General features: G+C 34.8%; 1 protein-coding gene across 1 annotated transcript in view; it reads left to right on the top strand.

Annotated features, from left to right (window-relative positions):
- LOC145280378 (polycystin family receptor for egg jelly-like) overlaps window positions 1–18,036 on the top strand; it is a 174,111-nt gene that overhangs the window by 105,848 nt on the left and 50,227 nt on the right. Inside the window, exons 20-23 of the mRNA XM_080132149.1 lie at window positions 2,135–2,215; window positions 2,306–2,381; window positions 5,143–5,378; window positions 11,558–11,716. Coding sequence (XP_079988275.1) covers window positions 2,135–2,215; window positions 2,306–2,381; window positions 5,143–5,378; window positions 11,558–11,716 — 552 coding nt within the window. The remainder of the gene's footprint in view (window positions 1–2,134; window positions 2,216–2,305; window positions 2,382–5,142; window positions 5,379–11,557; window positions 11,717–18,036) is intronic.

Here is an 18,036-nt window from a genome sequence, read left to right as displayed (position 1 = left end):
TCTTTGGGGTTGGTCAACAGGGATTGTGACGCATGTTACGTTTGAAAAGAATATGTGACGGTGTTATGACTGTCAAGCTCTTGTATCCCCTCGACGTAAATACCCCCGACAAACCCGACAAGTAGCAAAATCACACCTCTTCACAGTTGAGATCCCTAAATGTAAGAGAGCCTTCTACTCCAGTAGTTTCTTCGCCAGAACTGCTAGACTTTGGAATTCCCTTCCGGGTTCCTGCTTCCCCAACTGTACTGACATGCAAAAGTTCAAGTGTAACGTGAACCGAGATCTTGCTGCCCAACTCCCCACATAGTACCCCTGTAGCTTATGTCCCTGATAGTAGCCCCCTACATCAAAGTGGCAATCTGCCTTGTTTGGGGTGAAAATGTAAAAAAAAAAAAAAAAATGCCAAACCGTAGCTCATCGCCATTTTCTCGATGTAGTGACATATCTTAATAGCTGGTCCGGGCAACGCCAAGTTCTTATGACCGTTATTGATATTTGTAAAAATATAATGCCAGGAAAAATGTTATCAACGCGAAAGTTATTAATAAATAAAATTATTTATGTTAAAATAATTCCCCAAACATGTTAACTTGGTGTTGCTAAGGCCAATTATGTAGCACATATACGGGTTCCAATTTTGGCTATGGTTGCACGATACTCCGATAGAATCTCTACAAATAAGTAAGAATTCTGCTTTTACAAACATCTTGCCACCTAACATTCATTAACCCTTATTCTTGAGTGTCTTTCCGGCCTTAATAAGTGGTGGCTCCCAAGTAAAAAAAAAAAAAAAACCCAAAAACAAACAAAAACAACAAAAAAGCACGTGGCCACCTGTTGGTTGTGATGCATGTGGAAGAGATATTGGTATCTGTGTAGCTAATAACTATGGAACTACAACACTTGACTTATTTGACGGGGGGGGGGCTAGATCTGATCTATCGGCTGGTTCCATCAAGCTTACTTATTGTGCTTGGTCATTGATTAGTCATTTCAAATAAGCCATAAAAATATTTTTCTAAAAAGAAATAAAATATTTTACAGAGTTAAAATAGATTGATAGATTTAAGGGGGGAAAATGCCGAATCAGATTAAGAGTATCAAATATTTTGAATTAAAAGAGAATTATTCAAAGCTATCGAATGAAATATTGAAAGAAAGATCTGTATATAAAAACTGTGAATAATTCGAATATTTCGTATTCGGTTTCATCAAGAGTGTAGAGAAATTATATTAACGACGTTTATTGGTTGACTAGCCTATGTGCCCGGTGTTGCCCGGGTGTTTGGAGGTGTGTGTTAAGTAAAAAAAAAAAATGGTAGTAGGCAGGCAGGCTCGAGCCCGTACCGCGAAGGAAGAAAAAAAGTTATAAAACAAAACGTGTCGTTTTTGCCGTTGCGCCCATCGCCAAACTGAAAATGATGTAGGTTTAAATTAAGGCTAGTCAATCGAAAAGAAGGGATGACTTTCGAAAATATCGGCGAAAAAAGCGACCCCTCCCTGTAAAAAAGTGTCTAGTTGAGGGTGAAGGAATTAATGTTTTTAGCGAATTTTACGATATTTGTCGTCAGAAAGCTCGTGCTTCAAAATGATATAAATTTCCTGAAAATCCGTCGCCTCTGTCGAAAGTTTTAGGCAGACATACATACATACCGACAGGCTGCAAAATCCCACCCCACACTGTAGAGATCCCTAGATGTAAAAGATCTTTCTACTCTAGTAGTTTCTTCCCCAGAACAGCTAGACTTTGGAATTCCATTCCAGGTCCCTGCTTCCCCAACTGTACTGAAGTGCAGAAGTTCAAGTGCAACGTGAACCAACATCTTGTTGCCCAAATCCCTACATAGTACCCCAGTAGTTGTTGCCCCCTGATAGTAGCCCCCTACACCAAAGTGGCAATGTGCCTTGTTTGGGGTGAAAATGTAAAAAAAAAAAGATTATTTACAAAATATATTATTCTTACACAGAAATTAAGTGAGCATATCGGATGAAATATTTAAAAAAAAAATTATTTTTATGTAAATACTGTGAATAACTCAAATATTTCATCAAAATATTAGCAACGCGCGTCCAGAGAGTGTGACGAACTATTGTTCATATTGTTAAATCGAATAAATAATTTATCTTTCAGATCTCGGAGGCAGATTATCAAGCCGAACAAGCCAATAAATTCGACAACCCAGCAGAACAGCAACGGAATTTACGGGCAAAGGTTTGTTTATATTTTATTTTGCTATTAAATTCAAAATTCATTTTTACATTAATCACCTCGTACGTTCATTCCTTCTGTTTTATGCCACAGTTTTCGTTGATACCGGAAGTAAGAGACAATATAAAGAAAAGGAAGTGGGAGAACTACACTTCCGGTTGGGGTTTTAGTAACGAGGGATTGGAATGAAGGAGAGATAGTGAAAGAAGAGAAACCGAAAGAGACAAATATTATTTAATTAATTGGAATGTTTATTGAGATGAGTTTTATTTATTCATTTATTTATTGATAACTATTATCCTCATCTTTTCTTAGTTGTTGCTTCACGACGTTTCTGCCAACTATTCCTCTGGCCTTCGTCAGGTGGTAACCGCGAAGGGATAGGAACTCCGAATCTACTGACTGCATTCTTAGCAATTACTGCCTTCCATAGATGTTTTTCAGCAGTAATTGCTGAGAATGCAGTTAGGAGATTCGGAGTTCCTAGCCCATCACGGTTAACCACCTGAGGAAGGCCAGAGAAATAGTTGGTCGAAACATCATGAAACAACAACTAAAAAGATGAGGATTATAGTCTTCAAATAAATAAATGAATGAAAGAGAAAGGTTTATATTATTATCTTTACTAGTATAACCCATGGAAATTCCACGGAATGAGAAATATATTGAATCAACAAATATGTTCTGGTAAAGCTGATATTTTTCTGTATAATGTAAAAAAAAAAGAAGTTTTTTCGACCGAAAAACCAATAACAAACCGCAAATATGAGTTTATTGATATTTCTATGAAAATAGTGTCCATTGTATTTTTAATATAGAACTGAACCAAATGAGACGACTTAATAAGTACTAATAAATACTCAGAAAAATTGGTTTCATTTCCCTTCGTTTATATCTTTCAAACATGCAGCGCATACCAACATCAACGCTAATAGTGAAGTACAATCTTCCGATGCCTCAAAGGAGCTCTTCAGTAATGCACTTCCCTCATTGTTGATTTCGGTTCCGGATCATATCGGCTCGGGCTGCAAATCCGACCTGATTCCGGACGCGTCAGATCGTCTCCTTGAAAGCTGTCATTGTAAAATTCGCGTTCTGATAATCTTCAGCCTTTCGTTTTAACGATATGTATTTGGAGAAATACCAGTTGCTGTAAATAAACGCCCGACCAACGTGTATTATAGCGTCTTGATTTTTCTGATAATTATAATCGACGATATACTAGCGTCCCGTCACGTGGATGGTTCAGACTTAAAGTTGGGGAAAATATCAGATGTAAGGAATTTTTTTTTTTTTTTACACAGTGATCATCACTTATCAAGGCCCGGAAGCCACTCAGGGATAAGGGTTATTGCAAGTACATTAAGTTAGTGAGGAGATTTGCTGAAGTGTTTACTTAAGGGGGCGGTTCATTAGGAATTTGTTAACATTGGACTTGAAGACATCCAAGTTGTAGTCCGGAGGGAAGCAGGCAGACGGAACAGAGTTCCACAGGCGTGCAGTTCTAAGAAAGAAGCTTTGTTCATGGAATCCGCGTTTTGATTTAGGCACAGATATAGAGTGGGGGAAATTTTTCACAGTGGATTCAGCTAGACGGGTGTTTTTCGTGAAAGATTGGCGAGGGGGGACCAGAGATTGGAGTTCAGACGAGCATCTGCCATGGAAATAACGATAAAACAAGGACAGGCTCGCAACGTCTCTTCTGTGGGAGAGAGGTTGCAGGGTAGAGAAAAGGGCATCCCCCACCAAGCCACGAAGTCTATTTTGTACTCTGTCAAGGCAGGATAGGCTGTTTTTAGCAGCTCCTGCCCAGATATGGCAACAGTATTCCATCCTTGGACGTACTTGGCTTTTATATAGATAGAGAATTGCATCAGTAGTGAGATATCTTCTCGAGCGGTAGAAGGATCCCACCATCTTTCCAGCGACCTTGGCAACAGACTTGATGTACGTGTTCCATTTCAGACTAAAACAGAAACCTTTACTATCACTAGTATCAGTACTAGTATTACTACTACAGTTAAACATATTAACTGTGGCTTACAAGTGTTCAGTTTAAGAGGAATGACTCAACGTGTCTGTTAGCCCCCACCCCGCGTAGACGCAAGAGTTATTTCCTTGTTTCTGAATTTTTGAGATGAGCATTAGTTATTCATATTATCTGGATTCTTCGGACTACTGTTCTCATCTTAAGTGTGATTTTCACAAGTTTTGGGCGATGTAACCTCCAACCTTCTTCAGGTGTATCTTGTCGAACTCGGGAATGTTTTGCTGAATTCGTCCGCAAGGACCCGTGGCGCAGTTGTTAGAGTACTTGGAAAAATCAATTGTAAAAAGCGATATTCTCCTGAAAGTTCAAGGTTCAATTCTCAGTGTGGGCGAGCAAAACTACAATTGCGAATTACTTAGAACCTCTATCCAGTCATGGTTGATGGAAGAAAAGCATGCCATCCCCGTGAAGTAAATAAAGGGTTCCGCTCGAAATTCCGTCCAAATTCCCGAGTTCGACAGAAACATTCCCGAGTTCGACAAGATACACCTGAAGAAGGTCAGGGATTACATCGACCGAAACGTTATAAAAATCACACTCAAGATGAGAACAGTAGTCAGATGAATCCAAATAATACGAATTATTTCCCTTGGTATGAAATGAGCAAGACAGTTGTTTTTTCTTTAGCATCTGTTTCTTAGTTAAATAAATTTATGAATGAGAAAACGAGTGTTATGATACACCGGCTCTCTCCTCCACAGACCTCCCTTCTCTGCTTCAGCATCAATAGCGAACATGTTAACTATATTAAGCGGGTGTGACCCGACAATACCACTCTTTTGTTGCTCCTCCTTTTGTATCTAATATTTTGACTTTGTTAATTTCTTTTCAAAATAATTATTTGTTGTTTTGTTCTTTTTATTTTGACCTCGTTTGCAAGTGACCTTGGTTCAAACTCCACAAACTTGTCCGACAACATTAGAGTACTACTATTACTTTTTCAATATTATCTTAATTTGTGATGATACTCAAGTTGATTCTTTCTTCCAGGGTCGAGCCAAAATGGCCGAAGCTTTGAACACGGTCACCGTTTCGACGATCTCCGGCATCCAACTGACCGCCAGCACGTTGTCCACTGTCTGCAAACACACGGAAGAATGCGGCAGAGACGCACAGGTAACATTTAGACAGAATTGTACTTTTGTTGCTTACAAATAAACGTTGCGAACACATGATTTGAACATTTTTTGTAGGCTTAACGGAAACGTTATCACGTAACCTTAGTAAACTGGTATATCTTGTTTCCAGCGAAAGTAAATATATTTAGGAGACCTGGTAGTGACGACAGATCAGTCTTACCTAAGATTCAGAGGTTTAAAAATTAATAGACACTAGCGACGGGACCCAAACGATACACTCACACACACTCGTGTCTGGTTTTTCTTGCTATGATATAAATTGTGACGTACTACTTACACTAGAATCACGACATCGTTGTTGAGAAAATAAAAAGGAAGAACCACACCCTTTTGGTTAGTTGTTTTTTTTTTGCCTTAAGCATATTAATCCTTTTCAGGTCATTTAATGTCGGATCCAGTGATTTTGAAGAAAAAATTTTAATAGAATATATTGTTTGTTTTTTTCTCAAGTCGGTTTCTATTCAACCCATAGTTAGGACCCTAATAGGTACTAATACTTCGGGTCAGAGTAGACCTAGGAGCAAAGCCCACAAGCTGGACCTCACCATCGGATATATTATAAAGTCATATCCAGGACCACGCCCTTTTGGGGTGTGGCGGTCAGTCACATGCACGAGCACAGCAAAAATTTACAGAATGTAAAAAAAAAAAAAATAAATTTAAAACTTTTTCATCTGCATGTTCAAATGAAAGAAAAATAATTTGTACAATCCAATAATTTAGAAGTTAATTATATATTGATTTCTGATAATGATCAATATTAGCTAAGTATTGATTGGAACTTATCAAAAAAAAAAGAAAAGAAGTCTAATGTGAGAATCGAACCCTGAAAGACCGCATAATCATATTGTAAACGAAATAGAATGGTTTATCCGCACGGTTGCTGATCAAACGAAGTTTACTTGCTCTTCGGTGGCTAATAATAGAAAATATTAAACTGGAAAAGAGATGTTAAAAATGGCGGACGAATTGTTTCTAATTATTTTTACGAGATATTATTTTAATTTAAAATAATAACTTAAAAAAAAGTTTGATATCGAAAAGACACATCAGATCCAAAGTATTGATTCCAAATCTGAAGTTAGTTTGGTTGTTAGATTTGAATCTTAGACGATTTAACTGTGATGCCGCATATATATATGTATGTTTGGAGGTACAGAATTTATAAATAGATTTGAAAAAAAGCGGAAATCTCTCAAGAGCCTTTTCGGTCATTATTTCATCAGTAGAAATCAATAGCATTTAAATAAAATGACGCAAAAATAAAAAGCAATGGGGGATATTTTATAAATTAAAAATGCGAAAAAAGGACGATTAAAACCAATTTAATTAAATAAATCGTGTAAAAAGAGATTAAAGTAGCACCGCGAGGCGAAAAAAAAAGAAAAGAAAAGAAGAAAAGAAAAAAAGGAAAAGAAAAAAGAAAAAAGAAAAAAGGAGGAAAAAAGGAGGAAAAAAGAAAAAAAAAAAAAAAGAAAGGGAGGTGGTCAAAATTTCCCGAAGAGATTTAATGCTTTTAACAATTCCTTCTGGCAGCACAAAGAAGGTTTACGAATTGCAATAGAGACCGATTCTAATCCGCTCTATGAAGCATCGCAAACCATTCTATTTTATACTGATTGGCAAAACAAGGATTCTCACGCAAATGTTGGCCAATAGCAAAGTCGAAAGCTGTAGATGAAGAGAGACTCACAGATCCCGCTCTACCCAGTTTAATCTTGGATGGAACATGCTGGTTTATACAAGTCTGCAAATGCAAGGAAGTCCGCCCGACATAACCAGCATCACACTGGCATTTAAATTGATAAATAATATTAATATTTTGGATGTAAGGCAAACATTCCTTGCAAAAAGAAGGAAAAGCAGGTCTAATAGTATATACTAAACGCAAGGAAACAGAGTAATGAAATTATTAATATTTATACTAATAATGCAATTATTAATATTAATTAATAATGCAATTATTAATTAATATTAATAATGCAATTATTAATATTAATTAATAATGCAATTATTAATTAATATTAATAATGCAATTATTAATATTAATTAATAATACAATTATTAATATTAATTAATAATGCAATTATTAATATTAATTAATAATGCAATTATTAATATTAATTAATAATACAATTATTAATACTAATAATGCAATTATTAATATTAATTAACTAGCGGGGGTACCCGGCGTTGCCTGAGTGTTTGTTTCCGGGACGGGGGGGGGGAGTTTTAAAAAATGTTATGGTAGGTAAGTAGGAAGGATCAAACCCGGAGTCATGAGTAAAAGTAGGAAAATAAAGTGTGAAAATAAAAAAAAACATCTGCAACGTTAACAGTTCGGCCACCAAGAAAAGTCCATTCCAGTTGTTTAGGGGGAAAAAAAACGACTACGGTAGGCCGGCGCGAACGTGAAAATATAATGTGAATTGTCCAGCACGCTAACCACTACGCCACAGAGCACTGCACCTTAGTTTAGTGATTTTAAATAACTTCACATGAAAGAACTACGAAGCCAAACCGGTGTTCTCTTCTCAACTGTTCCTTGTGAACGATCCCCAAACGGTGTTAAGTGGTGGCAGGGGGAGGAGGAATTTTGAAGAGAGAAAATATTTTACCACTTCCATTGATCTTAACCGATTTTGGCCGTGACTTCTCAGCAGAAAAAGTATAGAAATCTAAGATTATCGAGGAATTTGAGAAATAATAAGCCTATAAAACACCTCAGATATTGTTCTGCCGTTTGTGCATATTATATTTGCATGAAATATCTTGATTTTTAATCCTATTAATGTCAAAATCAGACGGGAAAAAATGAGTTAATTTTATTTATATAGAAGATAGAATAGATAGAAGAAGAAGAAGATAGAATAGAAGAAGAGAAAAGAAGATAGAATAGATAGAAGAATAGAAGATAGATAGAAGAAGAAGAATAGAGATAATACAATTATTAATATTAATAATACAATTATTAATACTAATAATACAATTATTAATATTAATATTAATAATGCAATTATTAATATTAATAATACAATTATTAATACTAATAATACAATTATTAATACTAATAATACAATTATTAATACTAATAATACAGTTATTAATATATATTAATAATACAATTATTAATAATTATTAATAATGCAATTATTAATATTAATTAATAATACAATTATTAATATTAATTAATAATACAATTATTAATATTAATTAATAATGCAATTATTAATATTAATTAATAATACAATTATTAATATTAATTAATAATGCAATTATTAATATTAATTAATAATTGTATTATTAATATTAATTAATAATACAATTATTAATATTAATTAATAATGCAATTATTAATTAATATTAATAATACACTCTGTTTACTTAATTTTATACCATTATCCCCTATCCATGGCAATTTTAAGTAAACGGTTTTTAAAGGGCCAAATATTTTAGGGGATTTAAAATTAGCAACTCTTTAGTTTATACAATCATTAATAAGATCTTCAGCATAATCGTTACTAATGAAACTATCTCTGATCTTATCCAGTTCGGCGTCCAGTTTACTAGATGAACAAATCATGAGGGCTCTATGTACCAACGTATGAATTAAGCCGATTTTACGCGAGTTGGGTACAAAAGAAGACCAGTTCACATACAAGCCAGTAAAAGTCGGCTTCCTGTAAACGGTTGTGAGAAACCCACCTCTTGACGTTCAAGAAGAACATCCAAGAAGGAAAGAGTGTTGTCTTTCTCACGTTCCATAGTAAACTGCAGAGCCCCATGAGGGGAATTCAACTTATTAAAAAAGGCAGACGCTTCATCTTGCGGTGAAAACATAGCGAAAGTATCGCCAACATATCTAACATACGTCGTGGGTTTAGTTCCTGAACTGAAAAGAACGGATTCATAATAACCGACGAAACTAGACTTGGGGTCAATGGGCTCCCCATTAAGACCTCATCGACCTGACTGTACATAATATCAGCGAAGCTAAACTGGTGGCTGGTTACTTTTAATGCATCTAAAACCAAACTTCTCTCTTTACATCATCAACACTCTGATCCCCATCTGGCATCATTGGAAATGAATGGCTCTCGTCTTGTGGAGGCTACATGTTTTGATAAGCTTCTGGGATTGACCTTTACTCCTGATCTGAAATGGATCACGTACATCAAATCTGTTGCCAAGGTCGCTGGAAAAATGGTGGGGTCCTTCTATCGATCCAGTTGATATCTCACTGCTGATGCAATTCTCTATCTACATAAGAGCCAGTTACACCCAAGGATGGAGTACTGTCGCCACATCTGGGCAAAAGCTGCTAGAAAATACTTATCCTGCTTTGATAGAGTACAAAATAGACTTCGTAGCCTAGTAGGAGATGTTTTTTTCTTTTCCCTGCAACCCCTTTCTCACAGAAGAGATGTAGCGAGCCTGTCTCTGCTTTATCATTATTTTCATGGCAAGTACTCGTCTGAGCTTCAATCTATGGTCCCCCCGCTCCAGACTTTCACAAGAAACACTCATCTAGCTGAAAACACTATTAATAATTTCCCTCACTCTTTATCTGTGCCTAAACCTAAACGTAGATTCTATGAAAACAGTTTCTTTCTTAGAACGGCACGCCCGTGGAACTGTCTTCCGTTTGCCTGCTTTCCAGTTGACTACAATATGGTGTGTCTTCAAGTTCAATGTAAACAAGTTCTTGATGAGCCGTTCCACTTAAGTTAACAAATTTACCGAATTTCCATTACTAACGATTACTATATTGTCCAATTGACTACTGTACACTCTTTAACCCTCATCCTCGAGTGGCCTCTGGGCCTTGATAAGTGGTGATGCCTATGTAATATATATATTTCTGTAGAAATATATTTTCTTATAATATATATCAATCCTTATTTAAGAAGCTCAATGTAATTACAGAGCAATATAGAGAATAGATGACAAAAAGTTATATTCCAAGATTCATGATGTTGACCATCTTATAATTTATTCCTTTAATTCAGTTGACTTATACAATTCTTGACAGTATCTGTTTTGTAGCGCAAAATCAATCACTTAATTATTATTTCAATCAGTGAATCTATTATGCCCTTAACTCATCAGAAGAAATAGCAACAATCAATCCATCGAAAGGAATTGAAGTATCAGTTGACATGATTAAAATCCGAAAATTGGAAGAGAGACTGCAAATACCTTTTTATTTTTCCATTACGCCATATTGTCAAACATTGTATAAGTCAACTGAATTAAAGGAATAAATTATAAAATGGTCAACATCATGAATCTGGGAATATAACTATTGTCATTTATTTTCTCTCTCTCTCTCATATATATATAGAGAGAGAGAGAGAGAAAGAGAGAGAGAGAGAGAGAGAGAGAGAGAGAGAGAGCAATCTATAAATATAAAAACGAAATGTATGTATGTGTGTTCGCTTTTTCTGTGTGTCTACAAAAGGCTTCTTTCAGAAAAGTGGGTCGGTCGCTTCACAACTTTTTAAAACTTTTTATATCACATATAAATCGTAATATCTCACAGTTAACAACGAAGCTCGCCTGCCTATTTAATTTGCTCGATTTCGGGAAGATAAATATTCAACATTTGTCGCTCGCCACATGTGGGTTAGTCTTTTTCCTATAACATCTTCCACAGTAAATGAATACCATCCCGCAGTCAAACTTGACCTCATTAACTCATTAAAACGGGTACCTGCCAAATCCAAGTAATTAAATAAATTCAAACGTATTTCCGTTAGCATCTCGCGGTGGGTCAATGGTTAACGTCGCACGTCTTTTTTTTCACACTTTAATTTACAACTTTGCTTCAAGAGTTCGGGTTCGATCCTCATACTTACTTTTTTACCCCCCCCCCCCACACGCGGAGTTTCCACACACACCTCCAAACACCCGGGCAACGCTGGGTACCCCTTGCTAGTAGTATATAAACGGTAAAATGGTGAATGAATAGAAAACAATAAGTGCTAGTTACTGAGATATGTTAACAAGTGCACTAACACATACTTCATTGGTTACACATTAACGACACGAGTTGATGCAACCCATACACTTTTTTTTTTTATACAATGTATTGTCCTTCCATAATCAAAATTATTCGATTAATGCAATATGAATTTTCTTGTATTTTTATTCCAGAAAGCTGTTTCACAAAATATTGTGAAGATGTCAGACACGTTGAAACACCTCGGATCAGAAACTCCCCGAGAGGAGTTGTCCGTGGCTGGAGAGAGTTTGTTGGCGGTCATTGGTGAGACACTTGAAGTATGTAGTTTTTTCGTTTTGTCTTCATTTTCTCTATAAAGATATTCTATTTCACCACGTTTAGTAGCGCCTTATTGGGGAATTCTAATCATAGCTTAACATGAGGTTTAGCAAAGTCCACTGTGTATTACAGGTGCAATAGTCGGAAAGTAGAAGACGCCTTAAACAGTTGCCGCGTCAAACATAATAAATTCATTAATAGATTGTCTATGAAAAATCAAATAAACTTTTTGCACAGTTGGAATGCAATGTCAAAATGTAAAATACAACTAAAACGCCACAAAATACAAAAAACAAAAATACACTTCATTTATTAATAGTTAGTCTACAATCGTCTCGCTAAATGGCGATATGCTCTTCAATGTTCTACCTTTTTTACTATAAAATTATATCAAGTTTCCAGACTTTTTTCATGTGAGCAGTTTTATTGATAGTACATACATGAAACGCCAGTCCCTTTCGAAGTAATCTCCTCCGACTGCAATGCACTTGTTGTACCGTTCTAACAACTTCCGGAAGGCCTCACAGCCTCTTTCATCTTCTCAATTACTTCATAATGACAGTCACTAAGGTTTTCCTTGAGCTTAGGGAATAACAAAAAGTCACAGGGAGCAACGTCTGGAATCTAAGGAGAATGAGGAACTGTCTTGATGCCCAACTTGGTCAAATAGTCTGTGACAAGGATGGAACACATTTGAGACAAACCTCTTGCAAATCTTTCGCATCTTTAGTTCCTCACGAATAGTTACGTGTGCAGTTCCACACTGACATCGAACTGTGCACTTATTGTCTCTATAGACGCAAAACGGTCCTTATACATGAAACTCTTTATTTGGCCAATCAACTCTGGTGTTCCTCCCACACCTCTTATAATCCCTCACAGACTCTGCTTTCCTAATGCTCGATTCAAGCAAGATGGTCCAAAATCAGTCTGAAGCATTCCATACGTTTCTGTGGCATTTTTTCCAAGTTTAAAACAGAATTTTATTGCATATCGTTCTTCTAAAGTATCCTCATGTCCAGACAACATTTTTGAAATTCACCAGGCTTAAGTAGGGTGTATTCGAATTCCTGCTGTAGCTGTTCCTATGAAGTGAAAATCATAAACATCACCTCATAAGATGTATAACAATGACTGTACCAAAAAAATCTGGAAACTTATTGAAGGCTCATCGTATCATTCTGTTCACGATAAGTGCTTGGTTGAGATCCAGTCCCTGGACCCCCCCTCCCCCGTAAAATATTCGCAGCAAAAACTCACATAGCTATAAGCACAGCAGTGGACTTTCCTTTCTCTCTCTTTTTTTTTTTACAAAAACCAAACGTACCTTCCATAAACAAAGTTTCTTTCCTCGAACAAAGAATAATACAAGATACTATGTTTCTCTTCCGGCTACAGCATGGTAGTCTTCAAGTCTAATATAAACAAATATTTGTGTAATCATCCTCTTGGATAATCAGTTACTCTTAATTAATCTTCTGTGCATTTCACCCATTGTATTCAATCCTCGCACGATGAAAATATTGCCCAACTGAACATATCTGTAAACCTCATCCTCGAGTGATACTCAACCAGGCTTTGCGATGTGGTGATTAATTATTAATAAAAGAAAAAAAAAAAACGAAATGTGTGAAAACATGTATGAAAGTCTCGTAAAGACCCAAAGGTAAGAAAAAACTTTGCTTCAGCCTTTTTAAGTTGAAATAAAAAGGCATTTACTTGTGGTACTTTCCGACTACGTCTGCATCCTGGTTTTTCAAGTCTTTTAGTTCGCCATGTAGTTAACACAACTCTGTCGTGTCGAACACGTGCTTTTTCTCCACCTGCATCAACACGTCTGCTCAAGTCCAATCACCGCCAGGCGCTTTTTTTAAAATCTCTTTTTCTTTCCACTATATCTAACTTGCCCCTGTCACACATCCCCTGATCCTTAATTTTTAGGATTGCATCTTGTCTTAAAAGTTCTTCTTGTACTGACTCGTGCTTCCAAGTTCTCGTCACGTGGTTCTTTTTTTCTCTCTGCGTTTCGATCCCTTCTTTTCTTCAGCGGTGACGTAACCTCGATCACCGGCTTGGTCATTTGCATACGTGTCATGCCGCTGTTGCTACATACGCACCGGTTCTGTAAAAATTAATAAAAAAGAATTGGTTAAAGAAATTATTTCATATTTATCCTTGTCAAAGTTTATTCATGTTTCGGCTGATGTGACCATCTTCAGAAGTATTGCTTCTCATTTTTAAGTTTTTGTTTTACTTCATGTAACTCTCAGAAATCAATTTCCCATCTTCATGATATATGGGTATTCATTTAAGGTTATTCTTTATTCCCAAACGAAAAGTAGTGGATAATAATAATTTTCCTCGACAATTAAACGAACAAAGTAAATTATAGTTTATTTTTATTATGGTTTATTCTAGAACCATAATTCATCTGGTTTGGTGGAGTATCCAGATTAGTGATGTCACTTGCGATAACATCACTGAGAGAAGATACTTTGTATGAGCCGCTGTATATGCATTCCGAGAGCATCTTATTTGGGCTTCAAACATTTTATGGTATTTTGAATATTTGGTCTGGGCATTATTGTGGCATCCTTATCTCTGATTGGCGTGACATTACCTTGGACAGAGAGGCTGAAAACGCTGAAAGATTGTGTCTAAAGGCATCCAAACTCCCTCAGTCTTAGGATAATTCGTATAAGCATAACAGCTTCTCAGGTTTACAATGGTGTCTGTAGGCATCCACATTCTCTCTGTTGTTCATATCTCTACGCTGATGTGGTTTTATTGATTTGTTGTTGGTGATCCATAAATATGTATAAACAATTTTAGTAAATGCGACTTATTTTACGTTGTGATGTTCTGGGAGTCTATACGACTGTTGCCAGGAAAGTTGAATGACCGATATAGTTTGTAAAGACAGTACAAATATGGACAGTCACTCGGACCATGCAAACAAGAACGAAGGTTAAAATCAAGCCAGAGTTTAAAAAAAACCCAAAAGGTTACTGATTTATATTATTGCATTGTTCGCATTTGTTTATGACTTGGAAAGTGAGCCAGTCTTTGATTTACTTTGATCTAGACAAAAAAAAAAAAGAAAAAAAAATCAGATATAAGTTATTTTATTTAGTTTATCATTTTTGCTTTCTGTACTGAATTTGTAAAAGAACAAATTTATAAAACCTTGAACACACACACACACACACACACACACACACACACACACACACACGTTAGCACACGGGCACTTATACATGAGCCGCTGAATATGATAACACGTTAAGCACCACAAATAAAAAAACGGAGAAAAACGCCGTTAAAGTTTAGTTTGCATTCTGTACATTAGTCGATTTCTACCCATGTTCCCATCTGAATTCGACCATAATTATTCTTTTACATGTTAGAGGAGACTATGGGAAATAAAATAATATACATACTTGATATTTTGCCGTGATGGCACTTACGGAGTTATGACATTCAGCGCCTCATATGTCCTTATTGACCTTCCAACTTGAAGATTTGTGATTTTCAATATTTTAGGCCACAAATTACCACATCAAAGATCCATTGATTGAAGACATGGAGAATGTCGCCGATACAATGGTATACGATACTGATCTGGACACGTCACAAGGATGTAAGTAAATTATTATTTCGGTTATAGTTTTACAAAGTATTTTTCTGATAGTATTTTTTCTATTCGACTCTGAAGAGCAGCCAAATTAACGAAAGAAAATATTTTTCATTATGGGTCGTGAGTAAGGCTCTACAGAATATATATATATATATATATATATATATATATATATATATATATCGTACAAATTATTGATTTTGTTGTTCCTTCTTGTGAAACGGATTTTTAATTTAATTCTAATTTGAATTTTAAATTATCAATCCATTACTGAATATTAAATTACCTATCGAGCTTATTATATATCTAAATTACAACGAGCACTTTTCTTTTCCTGTATTTTAATTAAATTAGTAATTTTACTATTACATTAAAATACACTCTGCTCTTTAGACTATTGTTCTAATCTCCTTTAAATTATATATATATATATATATATATATATATATATATATTATGTTTTTAAGTTTGTTTTTGAAATGTCGTTACTTTCAATGTATACCGTTTTCGTTTAACGGGTCTAGATTGTTTTTTTTTAAACCAGTCACTGTTAATTTTGAGTTAAGCTCAATGTGTCTATTTAATAGGGACAGAGCATATATAGTGCAAAGTTTTGTTGAAAATTCAAAGACGTTTTCATTTTTATAACCTTCGTTTATGTCCTGGATTTTTCCATTACAGCTGTTTCATTGATGAGTTGGCAATTTTACGATTTATATTTCCGTAAAAATATCCTGTCCCAACCAACTTCTTTAGATGTTTATCCATTAGATTTTTACAACGAAAGGTATATTTTTAACAAAAGCATGTTAAAAATATTCCTTCAAGTTTGAACTGTTCATGGAGTATAGAATAAATTTCATTTAAAAGGAAAAGGGCGACTAGATCGGTGACCTGAGCTGAGTCCGTCGAGCCCATTAAAACGTTGAAATGGTCAGGGGTATTTTTTCTGGTCCAGTACTTGTTATCAAAGGTTATTAAAGATTTTCTAGCTACGAGTATTACTTTAATTTCGTCGTGCGTTATATTAGTTAGTTTTCGTGCCATTAGTAGAGATTTATTTAGTACAATCGGCGATATTGAAATTTACAATTATTTTTATTTTGAATGTTAGAAAACCACTCGATTACCTGGGTGGAGGATTGCCATAGTCGGTGTTTATTGAAGATTGAATTTTGGGGATAATTCTATCTAATATTTTTTACTAACTAATCCTATATCTGATTTTGAGGGGCAGATGAGTCTAATAGTAGGGGTTATATTAAAGCCTTGTTTGTGGTCTTTTAAAGTAAATCTCGGGGGACCTGGTATTGTTATTTCTGTGTATTTATCTATTTTAAGTTTAGTTAAAATATTTTTTACCTCGTTATTTATTCCATTTAATGCTGACTTATTTATTGTTTTGTAATTTTTATTAAGTTCCTTATATATTAGATTTTTATATTGTATATATTCCATTGTGTAAAAATGTCTAGTTTTATCTGCCGGTACTATGAGTTTATTTTGGTGGCTTTTTGAAATAGATTTCGAAAATTTATTTTTTTTTAAGGGTTGGAGTGAAATTTTTTTTGTTTTTTTTTAAAATTTAATATTTTTAATCAGGTTAATCAAATCATTTTCAAATTTCTCAGTGTCTTTGTTCTTTTTAGGGTTTTTATATGTTTTTAGTCTGTAGTATTTGGCTGCTTTTCTCTGTTCTTCATCTTCCCTGAGGTTAGTTTTTTCCATTTCTTCAGGTTGGTGATATACTGGTTCAGTGGTTTCAGTCTGGTGTTTATCAAAATGGTAGGCTTTCCATCTCAAGTTCTTTATAAATATATTCATACTTGTAATTAAGCTCGTTATAAAGGTGTCTTTAGAAGATATGGGTATATATTTGGTTGATAATTATAAGTCCTCCTTATGAACTTATGAAACATATCTGTAATTACTTAAAGAAACTCGACCGGTTATAGTTTATATATATATATATATTAAAATTTTAGTAGAAAATAATAACGGAGGAAAACGATTTCAAATGTAAAACATTTTTTTTTGTTTTGCAGCAATATCATCTGGCGATCCTTCCAAAGGAATCAACGAATTGAAATACATCGCCAATAAAGAACAGCAAACAAAAGAGGTCAGTTTTGTTATTTTTGATCAAATAAAATGAGTTTCTACTTTGATTAATAAAATTATGACGAAACACACATAATAAAGACCAATTTGTATTTATTTTTATATCTAACATATAAAGTAAAGCTAGTCAAAGTTGTCATATGTAAACATTAAATAACATTTCTTTAATAAAGTCAATATTTAATGTTGTTTATCGATAAATAAACGGCAAACTGCTTTCTCTGTGAGTTTTATTCTCACCACAAACTTCTTCAGGTGCATCTTGTCGACCTCGGGAATCTCTATATCATATCTGGTAATCTGTCTGGAATTTGAACGGAACCGTCTAATTAGCATCTAGGGGTAGATTATTCTCATCCCACCAGCTATAATCGAGTAGAAGTCTTAAATAATTGTGGCCTAAAATGCCACTAAGGGCAAAATAAGTCATTTTAAGCACTAAAAAAGGAGTACAAATATGTTTGTAGAATTCCGTGTAGACAAAGAGAACGAAGGAAAAAGAAAAAAATGGCCGCCTTTTCTCTTTATATGCTTGCGATATTCTTACCTAACATACAAATGAGATGCTTTTGGTTGGATAAAAAAGCCTGATTT

This window comes from Euprymna scolopes, chromosome 7, assembly GCF_053919585.1.
Source record: "Euprymna scolopes isolate OS-2025 chromosome 7, ASM5391958v1, whole genome shotgun sequence".
NCBI lineage: Eukaryota > Metazoa > Mollusca > Cephalopoda > Sepiida > Sepiolidae > Euprymna > Euprymna scolopes.
Note: the sequence above shows the minus strand (reverse complement) of the source record. Positions and strands in the feature narration are given on the sequence as shown.